This window comes from Manacus vitellinus, unplaced genomic scaffold, assembly GCF_001715985.3.
Source record: "Manacus vitellinus isolate BGI_N305 unplaced genomic scaffold, ASM171598v3 scaffold_4_pilon, whole genome shotgun sequence".
NCBI classification, from domain to species: domain Eukaryota; kingdom Metazoa; phylum Chordata; class Aves; order Passeriformes; family Pipridae; genus Manacus; species Manacus vitellinus.
In genome coordinates this window covers 22,007,290-22,031,049 of record NW_021940604.1, presented here as the reverse complement: position 1 = coordinate 22,031,049, position 23,760 = coordinate 22,007,290, and the positions used below count along the sequence as shown (strand labels likewise).

The 23,760-nt window shown below is 42.6% G+C and overlaps 1 protein-coding gene across 1 annotated transcript in view; it reads right to left on the bottom strand.

Moving 5' to 3' along the window:
* The window catches only part of METTL24 (methyltransferase like 24), a 46,513-nt gene extending 23,385 nt beyond the window's left edge, over positions 1 to 23,128 (bottom strand). The window contains 3 exon segments of the mRNA XM_029962783.1: positions 2,525 to 2,623; positions 22,818 to 22,892; positions 22,895 to 23,128. Of these exon segments, the coding sequence (XP_029818643.1) occupies positions 2,525 to 2,623; positions 22,818 to 22,892; positions 22,895 to 23,128 (408 nt within the window).
* Between the last annotated feature and the right edge of the window lie 632 nt (positions 23,129 to 23,760).

Below are 23,760 nucleotides of genomic sequence, written 5' to 3'. Positions count from 1 at the left end.
AACAGAAAGTTGTTCTTTGCACCGAGCACCAACCCTGGCTGCAGGAATGGGAGCTGGCACTGTCAGAAAGCCAAAAACTAAAACGGTGGGAAGGAAAGTGGTAGAGACAAAACCAGGTTAAACATCAGTCCTGAACGCTGTTCTCATCTTGCTCCTTCCTTCCTCTACAGCAGACTGCCCAGGTTCAGTTCTCAGTTTCAGCCAAACGAAAAAGCATGGCTCTGGTCCCACCCGGAACCACAGAAATGAAACAACTCTACACAGGGGTGAGAGCGAAAACTGGATCCCAGCCTGTAATGTGATAGGCACTCTCCATCAGGTACCTTATAATAAGTAAAAAACCTAATTCTTTAAGAAGCTTATGCTCTGAAAGATCATTGCCTGAAGCATTACATTCAAAGAGCTGCACACTGCATCACCACCTCCCTGCTCCTGCTCAGCTCATAATTCCCACAGAAAATTTATTCAAGCTAATATAGCATCTCTTCATACTGTTCTCAGGATTCACTAAGTTTTAAGCAATTATTTGCACTGCACCCCACTACTCATTTCCCTTCAGTCACATAACAATCAAGGAATAAATGGCATTGCAAAAATAAGCACTAATTTAAGACACAGAAGAATAATGTACTCTCTATAGAAAACTAAGATTCTGCAATGCTGCCACTTAGTTGACTCATGGCATTATGAGCAATTACAATAGTCAGAATTCGGAGCAATTTTAACAGCTCTTGCTACTTAATTGCTCTTGCTATCAAAAATAAAAAAAAAAAAACACCCAACCCTGAACCTGCCTTTAGCACCATCACCAGTCTGTTGCATGATTTACAGACCCTGATGCACTGAGCTCACATCCTGTTCTGGGCTTCTGTTCACTGCTATCACACAAACAACAGCACAGGTAAGATAGTTCTTCTGATCATCAGACACCAGCGCTGCAAAAGCTTTTTCTGGCCACACCTCGACACTGCTGACATGGCACCTTCCCCTCCACCAGTTTAAGCCATTGTACACCATCAGCAGGGAGCTGAACTCAGGCACAGTAATTAGTAGACACTTGCTCAGCTAACAAGGAATATGAGATCCCATGCTCATCTACATAAGCAGGATCCCATTCTCAGAAGTGCTCATACCAGTTATGGTGTTATCCCGTCAGTTATTAATATTGTAACATCTGCCAGGTCAGAAACAGAGATTTCTCTAATTTTTTGTTTTCACTTATGCTTGTTCCCCCAACCAAGGTCAGTTACTCTGGGAACAAAACTTCTTGATTAGTGTGTCAGAAGCAATAAGCTCTCTATTAATTGATGTCCTTGTAGGCTTTAACCCAACTAGTGGAGTTTAGCAGCATCTGCCACTGTTTATTAAGTCACTGAGATGAAGGATGTTTTCAAACTCAGTATGTCTGCTGCAGCCTAAATTTCTGTACAACAAAACAAGCAGCTCTACACACATCTCTTGCTGTTCCCATGCATCACCTTGCCTCTTGCTCTCTCAGTGCTGGCATGAGTGGCAGCACAGATGTCATTTTCTTGAGCATTTAGCCAGGGGTATCCACTAGCTGGAGGATACATGAACACTCTACTACCTTCCTTTTTAGATGTGTTTCAAATGAATCTTGTCTCAGCCTTGAAAGCACTGCATCAACAAAGAATTTCATATGTGAATGACATTTCAGTGACATTAGCACCTGAGGCTTTTTGCTGTTCTCCAGTGTAAGTAATGGTGCTGTTAAATCTGTATTCAAGGGTCAATTGCTGATAGACCTGGGTACTGAAAGCAGCTGCCCTGTCAGAACTGTGGGCATCTAGCACCTTTTCCATTTTTTATTACTGGAAATACATGCATAAATGCTGTTGTGCATAAATGATGCCTCTATGAAGACATGATGGCCCAATTTCCATATGTGCTGAATGCTGTAGGTAACCATCAACACAATCTGGATTTAGAAATGACATATTTTAAAAATCACATAAACCCACTCACTTTCCAGGTCATCATTTTTGTCCCGAAAATATCAGGTATCATTGGTATCATTGGTATCTGGTATCATTGAAACAACTTGTCCAAGTTCGGGTCTGATGCCTTGTTCTCATTTTACTGGGAACCTCAAATGCATCCTTTTTAAGTAAAATGAGCCTGGTTATCATATTATCATTGAGAAGTGGAGTGGGGGAATAACACAGTTTTCTCAATACAGAGTGCTCTGTATTTTTCTGTATCTGAGAGGGAGTATGTGAGAGAGAGAGAGAGAGGGAGAGAAACTACATCTAGAATTTCAGTCATACCACGCTCCTGTCAGGACACAAACCCATTCAAAAATAAAAAGCAAGGAAATAATGCATTCTTTCTAACCTGTGCTTTGACCTTTACATTCATGTTGACCATCACTGCTAGGTTAAACAACTTTAGAAATAAAACAGTTTCAAAAAAAGTTTGGTGCAAGGTTAATTCATTAACTGAGAGAGAACAACCTGTGGCAGGCAAACTATCTTCTAAATGGAGACTGAAATGAAAAACGTACCTGAGAAGTGCTAATATACTTTAGGAACCTCAATGCCTCGTAGTTGAGGGAAGGAGTTGGACTTGCCCATGGTTGTAGTTCAACGTGCCATCTTACAGTCTGTAAAACAAATCAAAACAAAAAACACCTTAAAGGCAGTACAATCATAAAATGCCAGGCCTAATAAAATGAGATTTAATTGCAAACAAAAAGTTTCTTAGAGGCTTGTCTACACATGAAAGACATTTCAGAATAAAGTAGGGTTTGAACTACAATTAAAGAGCACTTATGATTTATAGTGATCAGCTTTGAAAGCAGATGTAGGTAATTCAGAAAGAAAGGGCTCTTCATCCAGGATACATGTGTCAACCCAGTTATTCCAGGACATCCAAAAAAGCCGTGGCTTGCAGAAACACATGAAAAAAACCCAAGATCTGAGTAACTAAATCCCCTAGCAAAACATCTGAAAACAGTGATATCATTTTAATTTTATATCTGTTGCATATCTCTGTTTGAATGTCCACTGTAAGAAGAACTTGGATTGTAAACAATAATCACCAAAGGAAACCTCTGCAAACAATCTCTTTTCTTTTTTAAGATCTAGATTTTATTGAAAAGCAAGCTTCTTGTGGTCTTTGAGAAAAGTCCTCTTCCTTTCCCATGCTTGCCAGACGAGATACACCAGAATTATTTGTTTCCCCTCAAAAAATACAAGTGTGGCTGCCTATAGCCCTACCACTCCTCATTTTTGTAGCCCCAAGGAAGTAGCTTCAGTGAGTGCTTTCTGTACTCCCTACAAGGCCCCTCAGCTCTGAACCTCGGGGATCCTGTCAGCTTTTCCAGAAACCCTTCCCACATGGACAGAGTAGGACAGAAAAGGTCTTTCAGACACGTGCTTGCAGAGCAACAGGGCTCTGTGCTCCCATCTGCACCACCTTCTCCAAATTCTGCCTGCTTTTGTCATGCTGGGAAATTTAGACTTGTCATCTCTTGCCCTCAAGTAGAGAAAAATACAAGCATGGTGTTAAGTTGTACTAAATTAAGATTGATTCCTCATGGCTTTTCATCTTCAGGCACCATAACTCACTTCTATGGCTGGGCAGGTAGAATCAAGCTTCCCTTTAATCATCCTCAATTAACTGAGCTTCCATAATGGGGTTCCTCCCTCATAGGTTCATATTGACATTCAATAAAATACAATCAGAAACCCCATTTGGGATTCCCACAGGACTTTATTTCAAAAGAAGCCCTGGAAAACATGTAGGAAACAGCAATTAGCTGCAGAGGATGAAGACAGATCAGAGAAGTGAAGTGCTGAGCCACGAGATAGGGCTGGTCTGTGGCACTGGGAGAAGAGCCAGCACAGTGACAGCGGGGATCCTCTGATGCCAGAGAGGAACACAGGAAAAAAGGTAAAACTAGAAAAGAAAGTTTATTAAAGAGGACCACCAGACTAGATGGAGTTTGCCTTGAGCTGGTATCACAAATTGATATTTTTGCAGCCTAAGAAAATGTAGTCTACAGTGAATGTGAGCCAGGAGGTCTGTATGAGGTTTATTGTTCCTTTAGGGGTTACTCTTTGTTGGGTTTTTTACTGTAAAGAGATGATGAAATGGACATTTTAGACATTTTTTTTTTCCCCAGAAGCAGATAAAACTAGCATTTCTCACCCTGAAACTTCCTGCCTATGGCAAACACGGGCTCCTATACTCTGCACAGCATGAGGCTGGAAGCGAGCTAGCAAGGAAGCTCTGCAGTAGCACATACCCCTGACCTCTGATTGCAGAAGGCAGCCTGCAAGCAGCTAACAGCAGGAGGGTAGGTGCACACCAGGGAGTGAAATGCATGTAATCTTTCAGAATGAGTCACAGTTCACACGGCTGAATAACGTTTGCAATGACAGGAATGCTGTCGTTTCAACAGGCTTGAAAGCTGAAATGAAAATGAAGACTGACAATCATTTTCAGGCAAAAAAAGCCTGAAAGGGGAAAAAAACCACACCAAAACAAAACAAAAAAAAAACCCAAACCACCTACCAACCACACAGATACCTAAACATCTGTGCCCAGTTATTCTGAAATTTATTTGTGTGAGAAGTAGCTCATTAAGTAGAGGAATTGCAGGGTGGCCATTGTGACACTATTCAGCAAGAATTCCCTCTGCACAGAGGGAAGAAAAAAAATTCCTATAATGAACCACGTGAATGAGGTTCTTTTTCAGCAAACTGCAATATACAAGAGCCACTGCAGCTTACTCTCAGGTTCTTAAAATCTTAAAGATGACAAACTGCCTTTCCAGTGACTCCAAACTATCAATAAATACACAAAAATGAAATAAAAACCCCAGTGACTTAATAAGGCAGTCTCAAAAAAAACCCCAAAACAACCTTTTATATAGTTCTTTAAATTTAGAAGCACTGCATAAATGCCACTTTTATGACAGAGATCAGACCTGAGGCTTCTGTTTGATGGCAATTCTTTTGAATAGCTTCTCAAACTTCACACTTGGTCCCTGGCTCCTTAGGAAGTAGCAGCATATTTCCATCCACTAACGAATACATTAGAGAGGTCTGTTCCTAACACCTACTAAGCATCTCTATGGAACACTTCAATAGCTGCTGAATAGATTCACAGATGATGAACTGGGATGAAAATCTAGCACATCTCTTGGACCAAGCGCACCCTCCCAGTGAGTAACTCACTGATGTTGGTGACGTGACATAGGTATGCTCAGGACTCACAAAATATCCTCCTGAAGAAGCCATTCCATATGTACATTGATAGCCTTTGTTTATAGTTTTTCAGGTAATTTTCAGTCTGTTCCATAGTGTTACCATGTAAGCCTTCTCAAATAAACTCCACAGATAAAACACACCTGGCTCCTGTGGACCAAGTGCTTTGTGAAAAACAGGTTTATTCCTGATAAACAAATGATCTTTATTTGAAGAGTTTTTCCCCTCTCAACTTTGCAATTTTATTTACTCAGAGCAAACCTGACTGTGGCATTGTGATTTGGATTTTCTCACTTGTATTGTGGAAACCTCTAGAGTAACCAAGAGCTGTGGCTGCAGTACAAAACAGGCTGAGGAGCAGCTCCTTTCACAACAGGCTTTACAGTCAGAGGAACACAGAAGTATTACCTCCATATTATGCAGCTTTGGATATGAAAAGACAGACCTCCACAAGGTCACCCAGAAGCCAAAAAATGGGTTCAGCCATTCTACATCTCTGCCTATTACCATGGGTGTGCTATCTCCCTAGGGTAAGGACTCATCCAACCATGACTGTGTTTCCCAAACAGCAGATATAAAGACATGACAGTACCTGGAAAGTTACAATGCCACTTAAAAAAATACCATACCGAATATCTTGAAGTACACCTCTGTATACAGCTTCACTTACAGACACATTACCTGAAATTAGCATTGTAAGAAAAATCAATCTTCAGCAAGACTTTATCTTGAGCACTGGTGAGACACTGACTTCAGCTACTCCAGAATGGTAATGGATATCCTGAAACTGTTATTCAGGATGATGTCTAAATTTTCACCACATGAGATAACCATAGAGTAAATAAAATCTTAAGGCAATGCCATTGCTTTGTTAGAAAAAGGACACATTTGAAGGTCTGATTTTTTTACCCAGGTACTTCACACTTAAGGATAAGGACTGATGTTTCCTCCAAACTAATCTGACAGTAATCTGCAGAGACTTTTCTCTGGAGCCCACTTCTTTCCAGATTTTTCTTCCTCATAGCCATCTACGATAGTCATCTGATAATCCCTTAATAATCTGTAGTATATATATGGTATATTTTTAAAGGACTGTAATTTAAAATCTCAAATCATAATATAAAATGTAAACAAACATGTGCAAAGGCCTTACAAACCAGCAGGTCTAAAATTGTAGGTCTGCAAAATATCTGGCTTTTCTAGCCTAAACTTGAACACAAAAATCATTAAATTCTTTCCAGACCAATTCTAGTTTCAGTGCACTGATCCAAAAAGCTCAACCCCTCCCTTCCCTTCTGCTTACATTTGAAAGGGAATTAGTAAGTTTTGCATATTTCCATCTTTTTTTCAATAACTGTTTTTTCCCTCTTAGCTGTGTTTATAAACAAAAATTTGGGAATTCCATTACCCTGTGAAGCAGTCTGTTGCTTCCAAAGAAGAAACAAAAGACTTGTCAATATATACACAGATGTCTTAAGCAAATCCTCTGATTAAATCATGCAACAATAATTTTTTTACATTTGAGGCAGGACCAAATGTGAATGGAAATCACTTGTGGCAATAAATTCCATCAATAACCATAAATATCTGCTAGTCATAGAAAGAAATGACACATGCATCTTCACCTCCAACCATTCTGGCTACCTGGTACCCTATGTACCACCACACTCAGCCTTGTAAAAGGGCACAGCACAAGAGAGCTTGCTTGTGGGTGAAATTTTGCAGGGATTTTATCAGTTTAAAATGCAATGCGTGGGATTCAAATTGCAAAATTTCAGACACCTACATGGCAGATTTACTGGATTTAGTTCCTGAAGGCTTGCCCTTGTGAGAGGAGATAAGATTTACAGAGCTTGGACATAATATTATTTGAGGTCCCACTGCAGCACCTGTGGCCTTAAGCATATTATTTTGTAGTGGTCTAATTGTTTGGGTTTTTCCCTCAGTTCAGAAGTACCCTAAGTGAAAGCAGTGTGTTGCAGCCTACTCAAGTACTGGTTTTACATGACATGCTTCATGAGGGTCACACAACAAGTGTGAAGCCTGCTAAGACGAGTAGGAGGACTGCTGAGGGTGCAGGCAGCCAAACCTGGCACACTGCTCCTCTTGCTGACAACACAGAGCAGCTCCAGCAGTAAAGAATCCCTCGTGAACACCTATGTTTAGTTTCAGAGGCAATTAGCTGGTTGACTCCAAGGGAGAGACAGGAGTGAAGACACGCTCCTGCAGTGAGGACAGCCATGGACAAAGCTCCCACAGTGGGCTGTGGAGCTAAGTTATCTGACAGGACAGATGAGGCAGACAGGCTCTTTAATGGAATGATTCATCTCACTACAAGTAGATGTCTATAAGTAGATGAGACAAGCGCTGGAAAAGTCCATGACGCTCCATGACCTGCAAAGAGAGCCTGAAGTCTGGGCTCAAGAACACCTACACCATAGATGCTCAACACCACAGAAGAGAAACCCCAGCCCAGACTATCACACATGCCAGACTGCAGAAAATCATGTGTTTTAGAGGGCTGAGCCTACTCTTTAGCCATGAGCCTAAAACAACATTTAGCTGCACTTCGTTCTTCAGCAAGATGGAGTAATTCCAAATGTTTTATGTTAGGAGCAGCAATATGTGGCACAAGTTAAACCTAACTCCACCTCACAGCTGAGGTGTCAGTACTGATGAGTAAGTATGCCTTCAGCCTTGGCAAAGAGCTCCTTGAGAAAGGTCAGTTCCTACAGTTCCCTTTAGCTAAATGTGTGAGAAATATCTCTAATTAAAATTTAGAAGACAGCCAAATAGAGTGAAACAAAGAACTTTATTAAGAGCATGCTGGGTGCATCGAACTCGTGACCTGATTCAAGAACACCTGGATGGGAGGGACGATTTGCATAACCACTCCCCTGCTCCTCCTCTGCCAGGCCTCACTCCTTCCCTCCTTAAAAGGCAATCTTCGCTTTCTGGTGCAGTCCATTGGTTGTCTTCATCCACCTGTCAGGCTGTTTCCCTGCCCCTGGCCGCATGGTTCCCTGGCAGTGAGCCCAGGCTGGTCTCACCACCTTACATTCTGCCCGGCTTGCCTTTGCACTGTAACAGTAAGCAAGCAGAAACAATAAGTAGCAGTAAGCAGGCAGAACTATAAGCAGAGCAATAGGCAACCCTGAGCAGAACTGTATGTAGCAGCAAGGAGGCAGCAGCAGTAAGCAACTTCAAGGAGAATCACAACTAGTCCTCGACCACAAAATAGTTCCCCATTCCTTCAAACAAAATATTCCATTCCTACATGTCTGAATGGTTTCTTTCCTTTCTTTTCTTTTATATTACTATTATTTTCTATTTTTTCTTTGCAGTTTGGCTTTCTTAAACATATGAGGTTTTCACCTAAGAAACCACAGTGCAGAACTTGCTACATGCACTTCTTCTCTGCATGTGTGGGCCTGTATTGAGACAAGAGCAGTGGATTCCCTCTGAGTCATCAGGCACTCAGTGTACCACAGGGAAATGCAGGTCACACCTACTACTGCAGCCAACCTAAACTGAGAATTTCCACTCCAACAGTGAGACTCCAACGTTGCACAAATTCCATGATGAACTGAAAAAAATAATTAATATAGGAAATCTATTTTCCCATTTTTTTTTTTACTTTTCTGAGTTTATCTAAAGCAGAGGCATCTCTGACAACTCTGCACGCAGCCTTCTCTGTACCCGATTACCACTGGATTACTCCATCCTCTGCACACACCAGGTTGGTGCAATGGAATGAGCAGGCCACAAAGGGAGTCCCTTCCATAGGCAAACTCCAGAGCTATAAAACTGTGGTGTGTTACAGAATAACAGAATGCTTTGGATAGGAAGGGACCTTTAAATATCACCTAGTATGATTCACTTCCATGGTGCACACCCTCCACTAGACCAGGTTATAGCATTGTTCCCAGTACAGATTTGTGACGGACACCACTCACTATTCGTTTCCTTAGATACCGAGCCATTGACTATAACCAATTCCTTATCCATCTGTCAGTCCATCCAGCAAACCCGTATGTCTCCTATTCAGAGGCAGGAATTCAGAGGTAGGTGGCATCCATAGCTCTTACCCTGTCCACTGATACAGTCACTCCATTGTACAACTCCACTAGATTAGTCAGGCACAACTTGCCCTTGGTGCAGCCACTTTGGCTGTCCCTAACCAACTCGTTTTTTTCAGCATGTTTTAACATATCTTCCAAGAGGATCTGCTCCATGATCTTATCTAAAGATTTGATGCTGGAACATTAGGCTGAGGAGCAAAAGCTTTGTGCCAAGATAAGCAAGCAAAACATACAGTCAGGCTTTCCCATGCAAGAAGGCTGCTTACAAAAGTAAATTCTGCCAGACCGATAATATGAGCATTTTATGCATTAATAAGCGTGTGTCTTCAATTTAAATGAGTTTCTGACATGACCTGTATATGAAGAATTCTATGTCCAGGTGTGTGTGTTTTATTTAATTGAAGAAAGAATTTCTAAGATGCACTTAACTCTCCCTGAGCTCCTCACTCTCTCCAAGCCTCCTCATCTCCTCCAAGCCTTTGCAGTGCAGCACACATTTGTCTGCCTGGGAGCAGGATGCGAGTGCTGCAAGAGTCAACTCAGGAAGCTCCGAACGCTGCCCAGAGGGCTTCACTTGAGAGCAGTTTATCAGCTGCAAGGCTGCAGTTTGCACCTTAAGTAAAACTCTTACGGTTAGCAGGAAAAAGGAAAAAAGCAAAGTTTTGCACTGAAACGAAGCAAACTATTTTCTGACTTCAATTCTCATTAGAAAAGCTCTGAGTCACTGCATGGTAATTGAAACCCAAAGTCTTTACCCTTGTAAAGGAAATCAGTCTGAACACGAATACATAACAACCCCTGAAAAGGCAGCAATCAACAAGCATTTCACCTCTGCTTTCCTTTTGTTAATAATGATGTTTACTTTCTGCTCCTTTTGCTACTGATTTCCCATCTGATGGTATGAAATCCAGCCACATGCATACAAATCATTGCTCTCACACTCTCGAGGGAACTGCTGGCCTAACCTGCAGGCAAGACACACCGACCTCCATGCAAAACACCAACAACTTCGATGCATTGGGAGGTTCAGCGCTTTACACACAGAGCCCATACTCAAGCTCTTTCCAACTCTACTTTTAAGTTTCTGTCTTTTCCCCTAAATAAATGTCTCATAAGAAAAGCATGTGCAGGAAGGAAGGATGCTTGCCACCGACTTTGTGTGACAGAATTTACATCACTTTAGGAATGAAGAAATGGCTTTGGAAAAATAAAGAGCACCTTCCAAAATTCACATGATGAAGCCAGATCTGTAGAGGAATTTAGGTGACTAATGCTCCATTGAATTCAAATAATAACCCTGAGTTTCATAGTAAAATGGGTATTGGGAACTCACCAGGTTTAAATTATTTGCTGTGGACACCCCTGTAAATTCACCACCAGACCGGGGCTCATCACCCTGAGTGAACTGGGACTTACAGGAAGCATGGGTTTCAGAAGGCTTGCCAAAATATTAATTTGTAGGCACTTACAAATTCAGAAAGCTTTGCATCTAATTTATTATTTACATCGCATAACTACCACTCCTAGTTACCTCTAAGGGATAAATCCACTGCAGCCAAAGGACCTAGGAGCTGAGGAGGTAGGAAAGGGCAGAGTTGCACGGGGGGGAACCCCTCTTCAAACTTCCAAAGGTCACCAAAGACCAACAGCTCTGCCATTGGAAATCCCAGTAACATCAGGGAGAAATATATGTTTATTAAAAGAGAGACTGATTTTACTCTGCTAAGAGACACACAGCTTTGAAAATGGACAAGTGGGATTCTTTGCTATGGTAATGAAATAAAATAAATAAAGTGGGCAGCAGCGTTCCAGAGCTATCCAGAGGCTGACAGCATGATACAGTATCTGAGGGAGATAAAACCAGGAGCCAGAACAGATTGAAATTTATGAAAGTAAATTCTCAAAACTGCTTATGCAGCTCAATCAGCTGAATTCCTTCCAGTGCCTGCATGCTTTTGCCAACACTTAAGGATAACAGCAAGAAACAGATACAGCGACTACTGGTCACTTCTTGTCAAATTCAGATTTCTGCTAAGCAGATGCAAGACCATGGTTTCAACCTGTATTCAGAACTCCTTTAGGTGAAGTGCTTTGGCTGAGAAAATATGGGATACTCCATAATCCATACAATAAAGGGGGGGGAAAGCTATTTTCTTCTAGGTTGACTTCACTTCAATATTCAAACCACAGCATAGAGTAAACAGAATTCATCAGTAAATACTCAGCTAGCCAGATAAGCTGAGTTTATTCTGTGCAAATTCCAGCACTCTAACTATGATTTACAGATAGGGATGCCTCTGGCAGCCTATCCACTGACTTCAGAGCCTCTGCCTGAGGCTAAGAACTCCGGGGGGGGGGGGGGGAAAGAAGGTGCTTTGGAGTAAAACCAGTGCTTTCACACAAATAAGAGCATTTCACACTTGTGCAGATTTCTCTCTCATGCAAGTGGAGTGCAAATGTCTAAACAGAAATGGTCGACCACACCTTCTACACTAAAGGGAGACCTGAAGCATCAGAAAACCCCTTCCCCTTCATCTTCCCCTCCCGGGTAAGTACCAGGACAACCTTCGGTGCCCAGGAAGCAGTAGAGGGCAGTATTCGTCACTACACATCTATAATTTCATAAAGGAAGGAAACACTAATTCTTATTCATGGCTAAACCAAAGGGCTGAGTAACTTCTAAAGGTATTTAAATTTCATAATGTAAAACCTAAGGTAAGAGAGAAAATATTTACAACAGGTACCTAAGTATTGTTTCGTCAACCCACCATCAGTTTCACTTGATTGTCCTGGGTTTTACTGGATAGTCAGGGAAGACTCAAAAAGCCAGACTTCACTTTTTTCTTCTTCAACTCCTTATTTCATAAAAGCATTAGTTAATAAAACAAGATAATGGAGCTTCACAGAATCAAATGTATACTAGCTTTAAATGTCTACAAACATACTCCTTTTCTTGTTTTTAATATGATTATGGATTACTGCCCTTAGTCTAGAGCTATGTAAAATTCTTCCAAACAAAATAAAACTATGTGTTGGGCAATTAGTTCCCTGTGTCTAGAAAGGCAACAACAGCTGGCTCACAAGTTGTTAGGATTTTAAGTACAAGATGACACATTTATTTTCCAATTTATAAAGAACAAAATCAAGATCATTTCAAAGTGCACAAATTTGAGATATTTTTGGGTCTATACTTATATTGAACAAAGTATAATAAACCCATGGAGGATGGGCTTGGGCAAATATGCACCATCGTCTTTAGTTAAGGATATTTTCCAATGTTTTATCCCTAATTCTGAGCATTATACAGATACAGCACCAAACAGCTACATGGTTTGACCCTGAACTCATGATACATCCGGGATTCTCACAGATTTCATAATGAATAATAATTGCAAGATCAAACCATTAATCAAGACATCTAACTAAGAAGAAACACATCAGCTCAGCAGCAGCCAATTGACACATAATTGCTTCTTGTTTAATTTTCTCAAAAGAGTGAGGGAAAAGGAATAAGACGTGATAGCTTCGCTCTATTCAGGATGAAACAGAGTTCACTTCTTTGAAAGTTTCAGTGCTGCAGAACAACCATGAGGAAAGCCCAAAAAGAGACATGGCATCAGTACTAACAAATTTTATTGTTCCTTTGGGGTTTTTTTCAGACAGCTCCTACCCTGTGGCACCTATCTATGGATAAATCTCACTCCTTCACTACTGCTGTCCACTCTGCAGGGAGCAGGAAGGGTTTGAAAATTATTCCTATCATTTTTAGGCTTCTAAGCGGCAGATAATATTTAACGTTATATGCTGTATCAACAGACATTACCCTCTCTTCCTCCTAGAGTTTCAAACACTATCTCTTTGTAAAATATGAAAGAGGATGCTAAATAAAAGGGCACTGACTTTGAAGCTCCCAGTTGATTATTTGACTTAGCTAGCTGCATGGAGAGGAATGAGGAAGAGGGCTGGGGACAGATGAGGCAAAGCAGAGGGAGGATAAAGCAGCAACAGCAGCTCTGCAATGTTAACGTTTGCCACTTCTAACATCAAATGCACATATTTCCCAGACAGGTCCAGCTCCTGGCACATCACTGATATTTGCTTCTTTGCTCTAATTTTGTCTAGGCTAATTTTCCCCAGCAGACCACCCTGTCACACATGCATGAAACTAAAAAACAGTGACTCTACTTCATCAAAAGTAATAGCAAGAACACACAGCATGTCCACCATGTTAGCAATATCCCTAAGAGAGACTAGTTGCCTAACTGGCTCTTTGCAGACCTTTCCTTCCTAAGCTCTCAAGGCCCATGAACTTGGTCTTCCACACTACAAGAAGGGCAGAGGTTTCAATTCCTTCAATCTGCAGAAGTCACAAGGTCAGTCCTGGAAACAACCCAGAATTTTGTCGCTTCCAGAAGAGCCTACAGCAATGCACCTGAAGCTGCACCTGAAATCTATCAGAAAGTGAAATCCAAAGTAAACTTCAGCAGATCACTTGTTAAATGAGCTGCTGGTTAGCTCTTTCTGCAGCAAGCACGTAAACCTAGAGGTTTTCCATGTAAAATCTGAAGCAGTTGGCTTGACCTGACTATCCTAAGAGACTTCAGAAGCCAACAGCTCACTGCAAAGTCCTCCTGGTTCTACATTCCCAGAAACAAGAAAAGTTCTCATTGCATGACAGGAAGAGGTGGCAGCAGGAACTATGTTCATCACAAGTACCCCAGATTTGGGATCTGCAAAGCCAGAACATTCTGTGGTACTGACTTTTGAAGAACTCTGCAAAGACACTTTGTTCCCATCTGCAAAGCATATGAAGACAACTTTGGCGAGAAGCAAGACTTCTGTGTATGTCCTAACAGCTGCTGGAACTACTACATTTATCATTACAAAAAGACATAAGGAAAGGTTTATTTATTTTATTTATACACATGTCGAGGTGGACAAAAATTACAGGACTATTTTTAAATGTTGCAAAAAATTAGTAAGAAAGCAAAATAATCACCAAGGGGATCCCCCAGAACCAGACCCAGAACTTATGCTCTTCAAGGGGTCTGCAACATCCAGAGGACACCTCATCCACCCATTCTCTGACAGCGCAGCCTACAAACACTTCACAGACAGAGCCCTTCTTGATGGTGCTTGAGCCTGATGGCACATTCAAACACAAGCCTACTGAAGAGAAGATCAGACAGGGGAAAAAATCGCATCATTGAAAATCCAAACTCTTCCACTGAGCTCAGCATAAACAGTTGGGAACAGTTCCATCATCTCCTGCTTAAATTGACCCAGTTGTTGCCATAAGAGCGAGTTCAAAATCATGGCTTTCATCTGTGTTACCCTAGGTATTGGTCCATTTACATGCATGATTTCTATTACCTTTAGAGATTTGCTAACTCAAAGTAGGGCAGTATGTCATCCTGTCACTTTTGTAGGCAAAAACACTAACATAAACAACATCAGGGTGAGTGATGTATGTTACAGATTCCAGGATATACGCTATATACCGCAACTGAAAGAAAAATTAAAATCAAACCTTTTTTTCCCCCCTTTATTTGTTCCACTGAACTGCCTGTCATTTGATCTTAAGACTTACAAACACAGAAGGGCTCTGGACAATGTTTCATCATACACGAAAGTATCTTGGTGCATATCTGCTAGCTACAAAAAAACTGGAGTTGAATAAATGACTCACACCCACTGCACACAGCTCTGGAGCACACATTGGATGGCACACAGCTATCCAAGACAAACATAGCTCAAAGCTAATATTAGAACAAGTGATAAGAGGGGGCTGCTGCCACCAACGATTAGTGGTGGTTCACACAGACTTTCTCACCTATGTGTCAAGTCTTTTATCTAAGCTGTGCCATGAGTGACAGCCATCACTGCCAGGCTGCAGGAGGAGGACAGCATGATCTACCACAACCAAAACAAACTGCTAGTGTGAAGGCTGGAGGTCCCTCACTAATGCTACCTAAATCTCCAAATTCTACATCTGTTTCGTAAGAAGTGATGATGCGCTCCTCACACTGTCTGTATGAGTCTGTGGGGCAGCTGTGAGAAGGTTTTGTTCTTCACCACAGGATTTCAGCACTGTACCCCTTGTCAGCGGCCACTGGAGTTTGCTCTGGGTTCACACCAGAGATCCACCAGCTGCACCTCAGTCTGAACCATGGCCACAGTTCAGTAAAAGTGGCACGAGAGATGTCTGGCATGCCAGCACCTACCATGTAGTCTCAAAGCAGACACACATCTCTGTTAACTGCCTGGCTGGCTGGGTAAATGTTGATGTGAATTGACTAAACAAAGTGGGATAAAACCCTTATTGGTGATGAAGTTAAATATTTGTCTCATAAGAAAGCAGCTAAAGGTTGGAAATGTAAAGTAAAAACCCTAAGGCTATCTGGGAGAATTTTTACCTGTCCGAAATCTCTCTTTCTGGATTCTTCTCTCTCCAAAGAAGGAAATTTGAGAAAAGAATAAAGAAAGCTTGGCCATCTTGAGAACTGCTTGAGCAAGGAAAGCTGTGTGTCCTCAAAACCATTCTCACTTCTTATTTCGAAACACGAAACGTGGCAAAAGATAATTTTTGGCACTAACTGTGCTCATTGTCTTCAAGGCTGTCAAAATTTCCAGCTTTCAGAGACTCTTCCTCTTTCCCTATGACAAGACTGTGACTTGCTGTACAATCGATTTTCGCATCCTTCCTCCATCCAGCACATACACAGCACGCGGCGTCCTGCTCGTTCGCTGCTAATAAGGTCTGATAACCAGCAGTACACCAGACAACACAACCCAATTCCCTAAACACAGTGAACTCTGGAGGGGTGGAGAAAGAGGTGAGAGCAGAGGATGTGTTTATTGAATTGTTGCCCTTCAGTGGGACACAGAGGCCATGACCACAGCTGCTCAGCCACTCTCTGAGCATCACCACACAGGCAGGCAGGAGGGCAGTGTGGGTTGCCTGGCCCCCACAGCAGTCCCATGAAACAGTTTGAGCTGAAGATAGCAAACAGGAATGGATCAGTGTGGTTTTTTTCTGCACCTGCTACTGCAGTCATAAAGGATTTTCATTTTGTACAAGGCCTGTGGACTGTCTCTCTGGGTTCAAGGAAATGATGGCACAACTGTAATTGCCATCACAGAGCAAGGCACCTGTAGAATAAATTATCACCTTGATCCTTGGGTCCCTTAAAAAAGAAAGCTTATATATCCTAATTCATTTTTTCTGTGCCACAGCTACCTAGAAAAAATTATTCTCATCTTTATATGCCAAAAGAAAGTCTTGAGAAGGTACTTGAAAGAAATCTATGCTATTGGATATAATAAAGTCTCATAATGCTATAATGACTTTCTGAAAGATAATATTCCCTAGCTGCTTCTCAAAAATTTATGAAGGAAGAACATATTTCAGGTAATAAAAAGTGTGTAAGATACAAGGTTATTTTGAGTGATCATTTACCTCACAAGCTTGCAAGTGACATCATTGTCAGAAAAAACCTTACCATCTCCTTTTTATGGTCTACTATAAACACATTTCAACTGCAGTGAGAATACAGTGAAAGCCCAGTATTGCTCCTGCTTGGCTACTTGGAGGATTCCTGTACTTGGGTACTTTCTGGTACCTCAGCTTCCCCTGTTTACAGGCAGAGCTGGCTGATGCTCCCCAGATTTGGTTATCTGCTGTTGAAAACTGCTTTCAGTAAAAGTTTATTCTTTTCTTCCAAATACAATAACCTCTCTCAGTCTATGCTATTGGCCTGAATATTTGAACAAAATCATACCACGGCTCTCACAGCTAGCTGTTCCTCAGGTACTAACAGAAACCATAAGCTCCTATCTTGTGCTAATCTTACAAGGTAAGCATCTCTGTGTTGGTTTATATTTGCTAAGAGACCTCCAAGTGCTGGAGGGAGAAAAGCTGTCAACTAGTGTCCCTTTCTCTGGGGTCCACTAAATCATCACACAGAACAATTATGGTGGTGTCTGGTCTCTCTAGTGAGGTATTAAGCCAGGGCAAGGATCGCTTATTATAGTCTTTAAAGACCCTACTACCTCTTTTTATTTCACTTATCTCAGATCATTGTTCAGGCTAAATTCCAGTTTGGCTAATCACATTGTATCTGCCAGATTGCTTCTCTAATTGCAAAGCAGGTAAATGTAGCCAGAGGGACCTCAGGAGGTTGCCCTGAAGCATAATGAAAAAGATACCTAGACCTTCCCTGTGTGCACACTCCAAGTTCACATTTTTCTAGGGAGTCTTTCCATTACTTACCAACTGCAGAGTTAAAAGATTTACCTAATATCTTGCCTGAAAATCAAGCCAGTTACTTCTTGTCCTACTTGTAGTGGACCTAGGGAACAAACGGTCATTGTGTCCTTCAACAAAAAATTATTTTTTTTAGTTTGAAGAGTTTTGGCACATTCCCTCAAAACCTACTTTTCCCTATTCAAAACAAATACCAGTTCTGCAAGCTTTCTCTGCAGGCTTGCCTTCCTGCAGCTCTTAACACCTTTTTCCTCTCAATGAGACTCTTTCCAGTTTGTCTACCTGCTATTAAAGGAGGTGCCCAGAAGTAGCACACTCAAAAGAATAATCGATATCCAGCTCTTCAGCACAGCACTCCTCTGCCACTCACATCCATTGAAGCCAGGACTCTATTCACTCCTCGACACAGCATTTAGAGAACGGTACTGCACGCTGTACAGCTCGTCATATCTCGTACACAGGTGAAGAGACTGGAAAAATCTCTGGATTTAAAATCACTAGGAGACCCAAAAGGCTGCCTTAACCCATGCAGCTCCCTTGGTTTGGCTCAGCCAGGGCAAATCCACTCCTTCAAACGCAGCCTGAGGTGACTCACTGCACAGTTCCCAAAGCCCTGTCATGTTCAATTCTAGTGTAATGCTAAAACACTGCTCCAGGCACACATAATGAATAAACTTATAAAAGTTAAGTCCCAATCCAAAACAGACCAGCTATTACACTATGGGATATGGAAAGACAGACTAGATTTAACTTCAGAATAACCATTTTCTCCAAGAATTTTGACTCCTGCTCATCCAGAGCCAGAGTAACTTCCTATTCAAATATTACCCAGAATTTACCAGACTTTTAAAGATGTGAAGCCAGCTTGAAAAAACTATACATGCAAATAGGTAATAAAAACATCTGTTATATTTTTAACCAAATTTCTAAAAGAATTAAAAAGGACTCTTGGTATAAGCCCTATATACCACTGACATAAATGTAAATGGCATTGCCATCCTAAAATTAAAAATCAAATGTAAATTTAACTACAATCTTAGCAATAATGTAATGTTAAATTGCATGAGGTTATTTTGAACCTGCCATATTAACTGCCAAATAGTTATTCCACATAATTTTGAAGATATCACTCCAAAATAATTTGCAAGATTTCAATTAAATTAAAGTTGAGACTGTTATCAGTCATCACCACAGAGAAGCACTAACCTCTCAGAAATAGTTCCTATTTAAAGAAAAACAAAACCTTCAACCCAATGAGCAACAGAAAAAGACAATTAGTCTACATTTATAATGAACCAAAAGACAAAGGTATACAAGTAATGCCTAGAAAAACATAATCTCACAAGTTTTTTCTGTTTTAGGCAATGATCCATCATGTTTCAAAATATGTTATAATCCCAGACAAAATACAAATGGGCCCAGCAGCAAAATCTAATTCTTAGTTTTTAACCGGTGAAGACAAACACTTTCATATTCCTAGACAGGAGATGAAAGAGCATCCAAAATAACATCAGGTTAACTTTGGCAGCATACCACACTACCCACCTCCAGGAAAATAAATCTGCCCAAGAGGCAAAGAATTCTAGCTTTTCTTAACTAGACTCTCAAAGAGGGCTCCTCCCAGTTTCAGTGCACAATAGCCAACATAACCTTGTTATTGCAAGAATTTGGTGTTATTTTGAAGTCCAAATGCAACAATTTTTTTTCTTTTGCCATGGCACCCTGGAATAACTTTTTAAAACTCGCCTCACCCATCTGCAGTGCTGCGTGGGTGCAGACCTTGCTAATACCTATTGCAAGAGCAGGTGCATTTGGCAGAATTTGTGTGTTTCCATGTAGCTAGAGGTTTTATCTGCTGCATATATTATGCCAGGCCAGTGCTGAACACAATCAGAGCTTAGAATCACAGGGCATTTTTTTAGCAACAATGCAGTTTCAAGTGCTTCCACCAAAGTATAAATGCGATGACAAACTTCCACTTGGTTTACATCTGCAGCCCAGCATAACTCTTCCCATTCTTCAGATGACCATCATAAGTTGTCAATGGCAAATTTTGCTTATTTTGTCAGCAAGAGCAGCAGCATCTGCTATTTGGTAGGCTCAATCAGGAGCAAAACAGCTGGGAGAAACACAGCTCCCTGAAGCACCAGAACAGGTAGCTCCAGCAACTCCTAGAGCTGTCACATAGCTAAACTGCTTTATTCCCTGCTGCTTTCAGTTAACATTTTTTATGTATGCATCTTAAGGCACAAACAGACACTTGGAACCTTGGCGATCAAACCCTCCCACCCACTGCACAGTCTTGGACTCTGCTGATGGAGCCTTACCATCAGCTGTGCAGGCAGCTTCCTGCAGACTCAGGGGCCGTTTACGGCCAAGTCTCCATCTCTCCCATCCTGTCTGGGTCTTTTTTCCCCCCCCTTTTGGTGGTGTTGGTTGCTTGACTGCAGTTGTTTTTGGGAAACAAATAATACAACTCTGATTCAGGAAACTTTAAAGTAATTCGAAGTAGGCATCAAATAATTTCCTTATGTGTTTTTGCAGTTTATTTTCTTATACAGCCACAAAGTAGGATATTCAACTTCATCTATGGAAACACTCTGTTCATCAGTCTTCTGCATTAGTTCAGTGATGTAAGTGTGAGCAGAGTTATAACCAAGTGGCAGTGGGAAAATAGAGCAAAGTCTGGCGTCGCCGACTTTTTGTTGCTGCCATCCTGCTGGCTCACACATCTCAGCACGGTCCAACACCACCCCCAGAAACAGCAGCAGAAAAAAAAAAAAACTATTCCTGAAAGCCTCTGGTTTACAGACAGACAGAAGACACTGAAAACATATAAAAGCCACAGCAAAAAGCAATCCCAAGCCGATACAGCACAGATCTGTGCAAGGAGCCTGTCACTCTCCTCCAGGCAGCATTTACACCCAGCAGTGCACCATTCCGGCAGCAGCCACACACTGATGCCTTTCTCCAGAGCTGCTGGTAGAAGCCACGGACCATCAATTTAACCAGTCTTTTTTGGTAAGAGCCCCCATTTTGTCTTACAATGGTCTGAAGTGAAATATAATGTTTCCTGATTTAAAAAAAAAAAATAATAAAAATCACCCATTAATTTTTTTTTTAAGTTATCGTGCTTTTTAACAATAAAAAATGGTTGCACTCAGACCACTTCCACTTTATTTTCCCACAGCTTTTCCCTCTAAATTTTTATTTAACAACTCTATTTCAAAACCAGGCATCTCTGGAAGTTCAGTCCTATTATCCCCAGAGCCCTATCTTCATTTCGAGTAGACTTTTCTTAGCCTATAGCAACAGGCTCAAGTCAAATAGATGAACACAGAAGACACTTGATGATCTCAACTTGGCAACTCCACCCTGTATTATATTTACTAATATTTTTCACTTGAGTTAATTAGTGGGATTCAAATGAGACCTCAGCAGCAACATTCCCAACACCACAAACCACAGCAGTGATGTTTCACATGCTGCACCTGGAAACACACCAAAACATACTACTGTGGACTTTCCAGAGCCTCAAGCTCTCCCAACACTGCAAGGTGCTGCCAGTTCTCAGGTACAATGAGCTGCCTCTCCTGATGCTACTTTCCACTAGGATATCCTCACAAATCATTAAATAAATTAGGATGTGCTTTACTTTTGCCTCTTGTTTTCTGATGCCATTCTTATTACATGTTTTCAATAACCTATCTAAATCCACGGGATTTTTTTCCCCCATGAATCCTGAAATTCTTCCATAGTTAGAATCACTTAAAAGCTGGGCTTTAGAATACCAAGTAACACAGCATTGACAACAAAAATCACAAAACCTGACACTGCAAGATCTAGGTGGCTCAATGTGACATCGACACCACAGCACATCAGGTGCTACACCACCACACAGTCATTATTCTGAAGAAATATGTGACAATGTCATCACTGAAGGAAACAAAGGATTATCTCATTTCTCCTAAACCTTTCAGGAAACCAGAGGCAGGAAATAGCGTTTTAATTTTTCCATCACAGTTTCCCATAGAAGATGAGGCAAATCTAGAAGTGAAACTATATACAAGTTCATTGTCCATCTGCTCTTTAAATAAAAAATTAATTACTGAGGGTGGTAAAGGCAAAGAAAAGAAAGCAGATTTTCAAATGAGAGCCCATGGTGACAGGACATCTGATCAGACAGTTGTTTGGATGTTAGCAAGTGGTCTTTTCACTAAGGGACTCTGATCAAACTCAGATAAAGTTTCTGGGACAAGTTTAAGGACAAGTTTTAGCCATTCCACAGACTACTGGTTTTATTCTTGTTGAGGCAAAGATCAGAAACAGTTAATTACTTTGATCAGGAGGATAGTCTCATCTCTAGGAAAATCCCATTTGCTCGTCCTCCTGATCATTCCAGCTTCTTCAAGCACACCTCTGCACAGACCATCAATACTGTACCCTGACAGCAGGGCCCCAAAATAGAACTCTTTTCCCACCTTCAAAAGCTGGCTCTTCTCCCCTTGAAAGTCTGCAAAGAAAACTTCACAAATATCTGAATCTCTAAGTGGTTCCTGAGAGAGTGGCAACTACAAAAACCAAAGATGACATGGAGGTCATCGAAGAAGACAAGATCCCACTCCTGGTCACGCAGGCAGGTAACTGAGGGGTGAAGACAGTACAGGCACCCCTCACTTTTGCTAACTCCAGATGCTAATGATGGTCCTCACTTCCCCAAAAGGCTTAACAACCATTAGTAGGAACCTAATTACAAGTTCAATTTCCAGCTCACTAACTAGCTCATTAATTCTAAGACCAGGTCTTAGAACCCTTTCTTGACCGCCTTCTGTGAAAGCAATGACACTTGGATGCCAAGAACGCCAAGGGCCACGGACTCTTCCCAACCTTGCTCCTAGTTGGGGATGTCAAGCCTGATGAGCGCGCCGGCTAACTCGGGGCCAGTGTTACCTCCTCAAACCGAGATCTGACCCCGTCCAGCCCCGCTCCAGCACACTCCCCCTTCTCTGCAGCTGAGGAGCATTGCTCAAAAAAGTCGTTCGACCACTTCCCAAGAAGTCGCCATCATGTCATCCCGCACCACCTCACCTCACCTCACCAACGCCCTCCCGCCGCCACCTCCTCTCAGGTACCAGCCACACCTCCTCCCCGGCTGCCCGCTCACCCTCAGCTCCTCACGGGGAGAAGGGGGCGCCGGTCGCGACACGGCGGTGGCTCCTCCCGAGCCCGCCCTACCTTCCTGCGGCGGCCGCCCCGGGGGCATGCAGGGCTGCAGCAGGCGGCCGCGCGCGCTCCCCCGCCGCCCGCTTCAGCACGTAGGTGACCCGCCCGCCTGCCCCCCAGCGCCCGCTGCCGCGCGCCGGGCGCTGCTCCGCGCCGCGGGCCGGGGGGGGCGCCCGCCCCGCAGCCACCGCCCGATCCCGGGGCTTCTCCTCCGGACCTAAGGATGCGCCTCATGCCCAAGCTGGAGGCAGAGGGAAGAGCGCCGCGAGAACGAGGCACAGGCGAAAGCCGGCGCCGCGCCAGAGCGGCCGCTCCTTGGGCATGGCGTCGGGGGAGCCTGCCCGCGCGGCCGCCCCCCCGCCCCGCCGCAGAGGCTCATGCCGGCCGGCGGGCCGGCCCCCGCGGCGCCGCCGTCGAAACTTGGGAACCCCGACCCGAGCGGGGCGGCCGGGGAGGGGCCGGGTGCCGCCTGCCCGGCCCCAGCGGGGGCTGCGGGGCACAGGGGTGTTCGGCATCGGACAGCCCGCGGGATGCTCCGCGCCCCGGCGGGGGCAGCGCCCGGGTACCGAACGCGGGGCCGTGCCGCTGTGGAGCCACAGGTGCGGGTCGCTGGTACGTGCACCCGGGCCTGACAGAGGACAGGACCCCCCGACCTAACTGTTATATCGCACATCTCTATAGCATAGAAGTGTGCTAACTTATCAGTGTTTGTATTATTTCAGATTATACACATTATGTAATGTCATGAAGTAGTGGAATTTTACTGGAGACGTGGGTATTGTTCATGGTTAAGTCAAACAAAAGGACAGCCCGGGCCTGGAAACAAGGACTTTGCTTCTTGGAAGGTTAGAGTTATCCATGAAGGATAAAGGATAACCCTGAACATCCAAGATAACATTAGCATCCTAACCCTTCTGATATGTCTTTGAAACCTTCCCAGTATCATCTGGCAGTA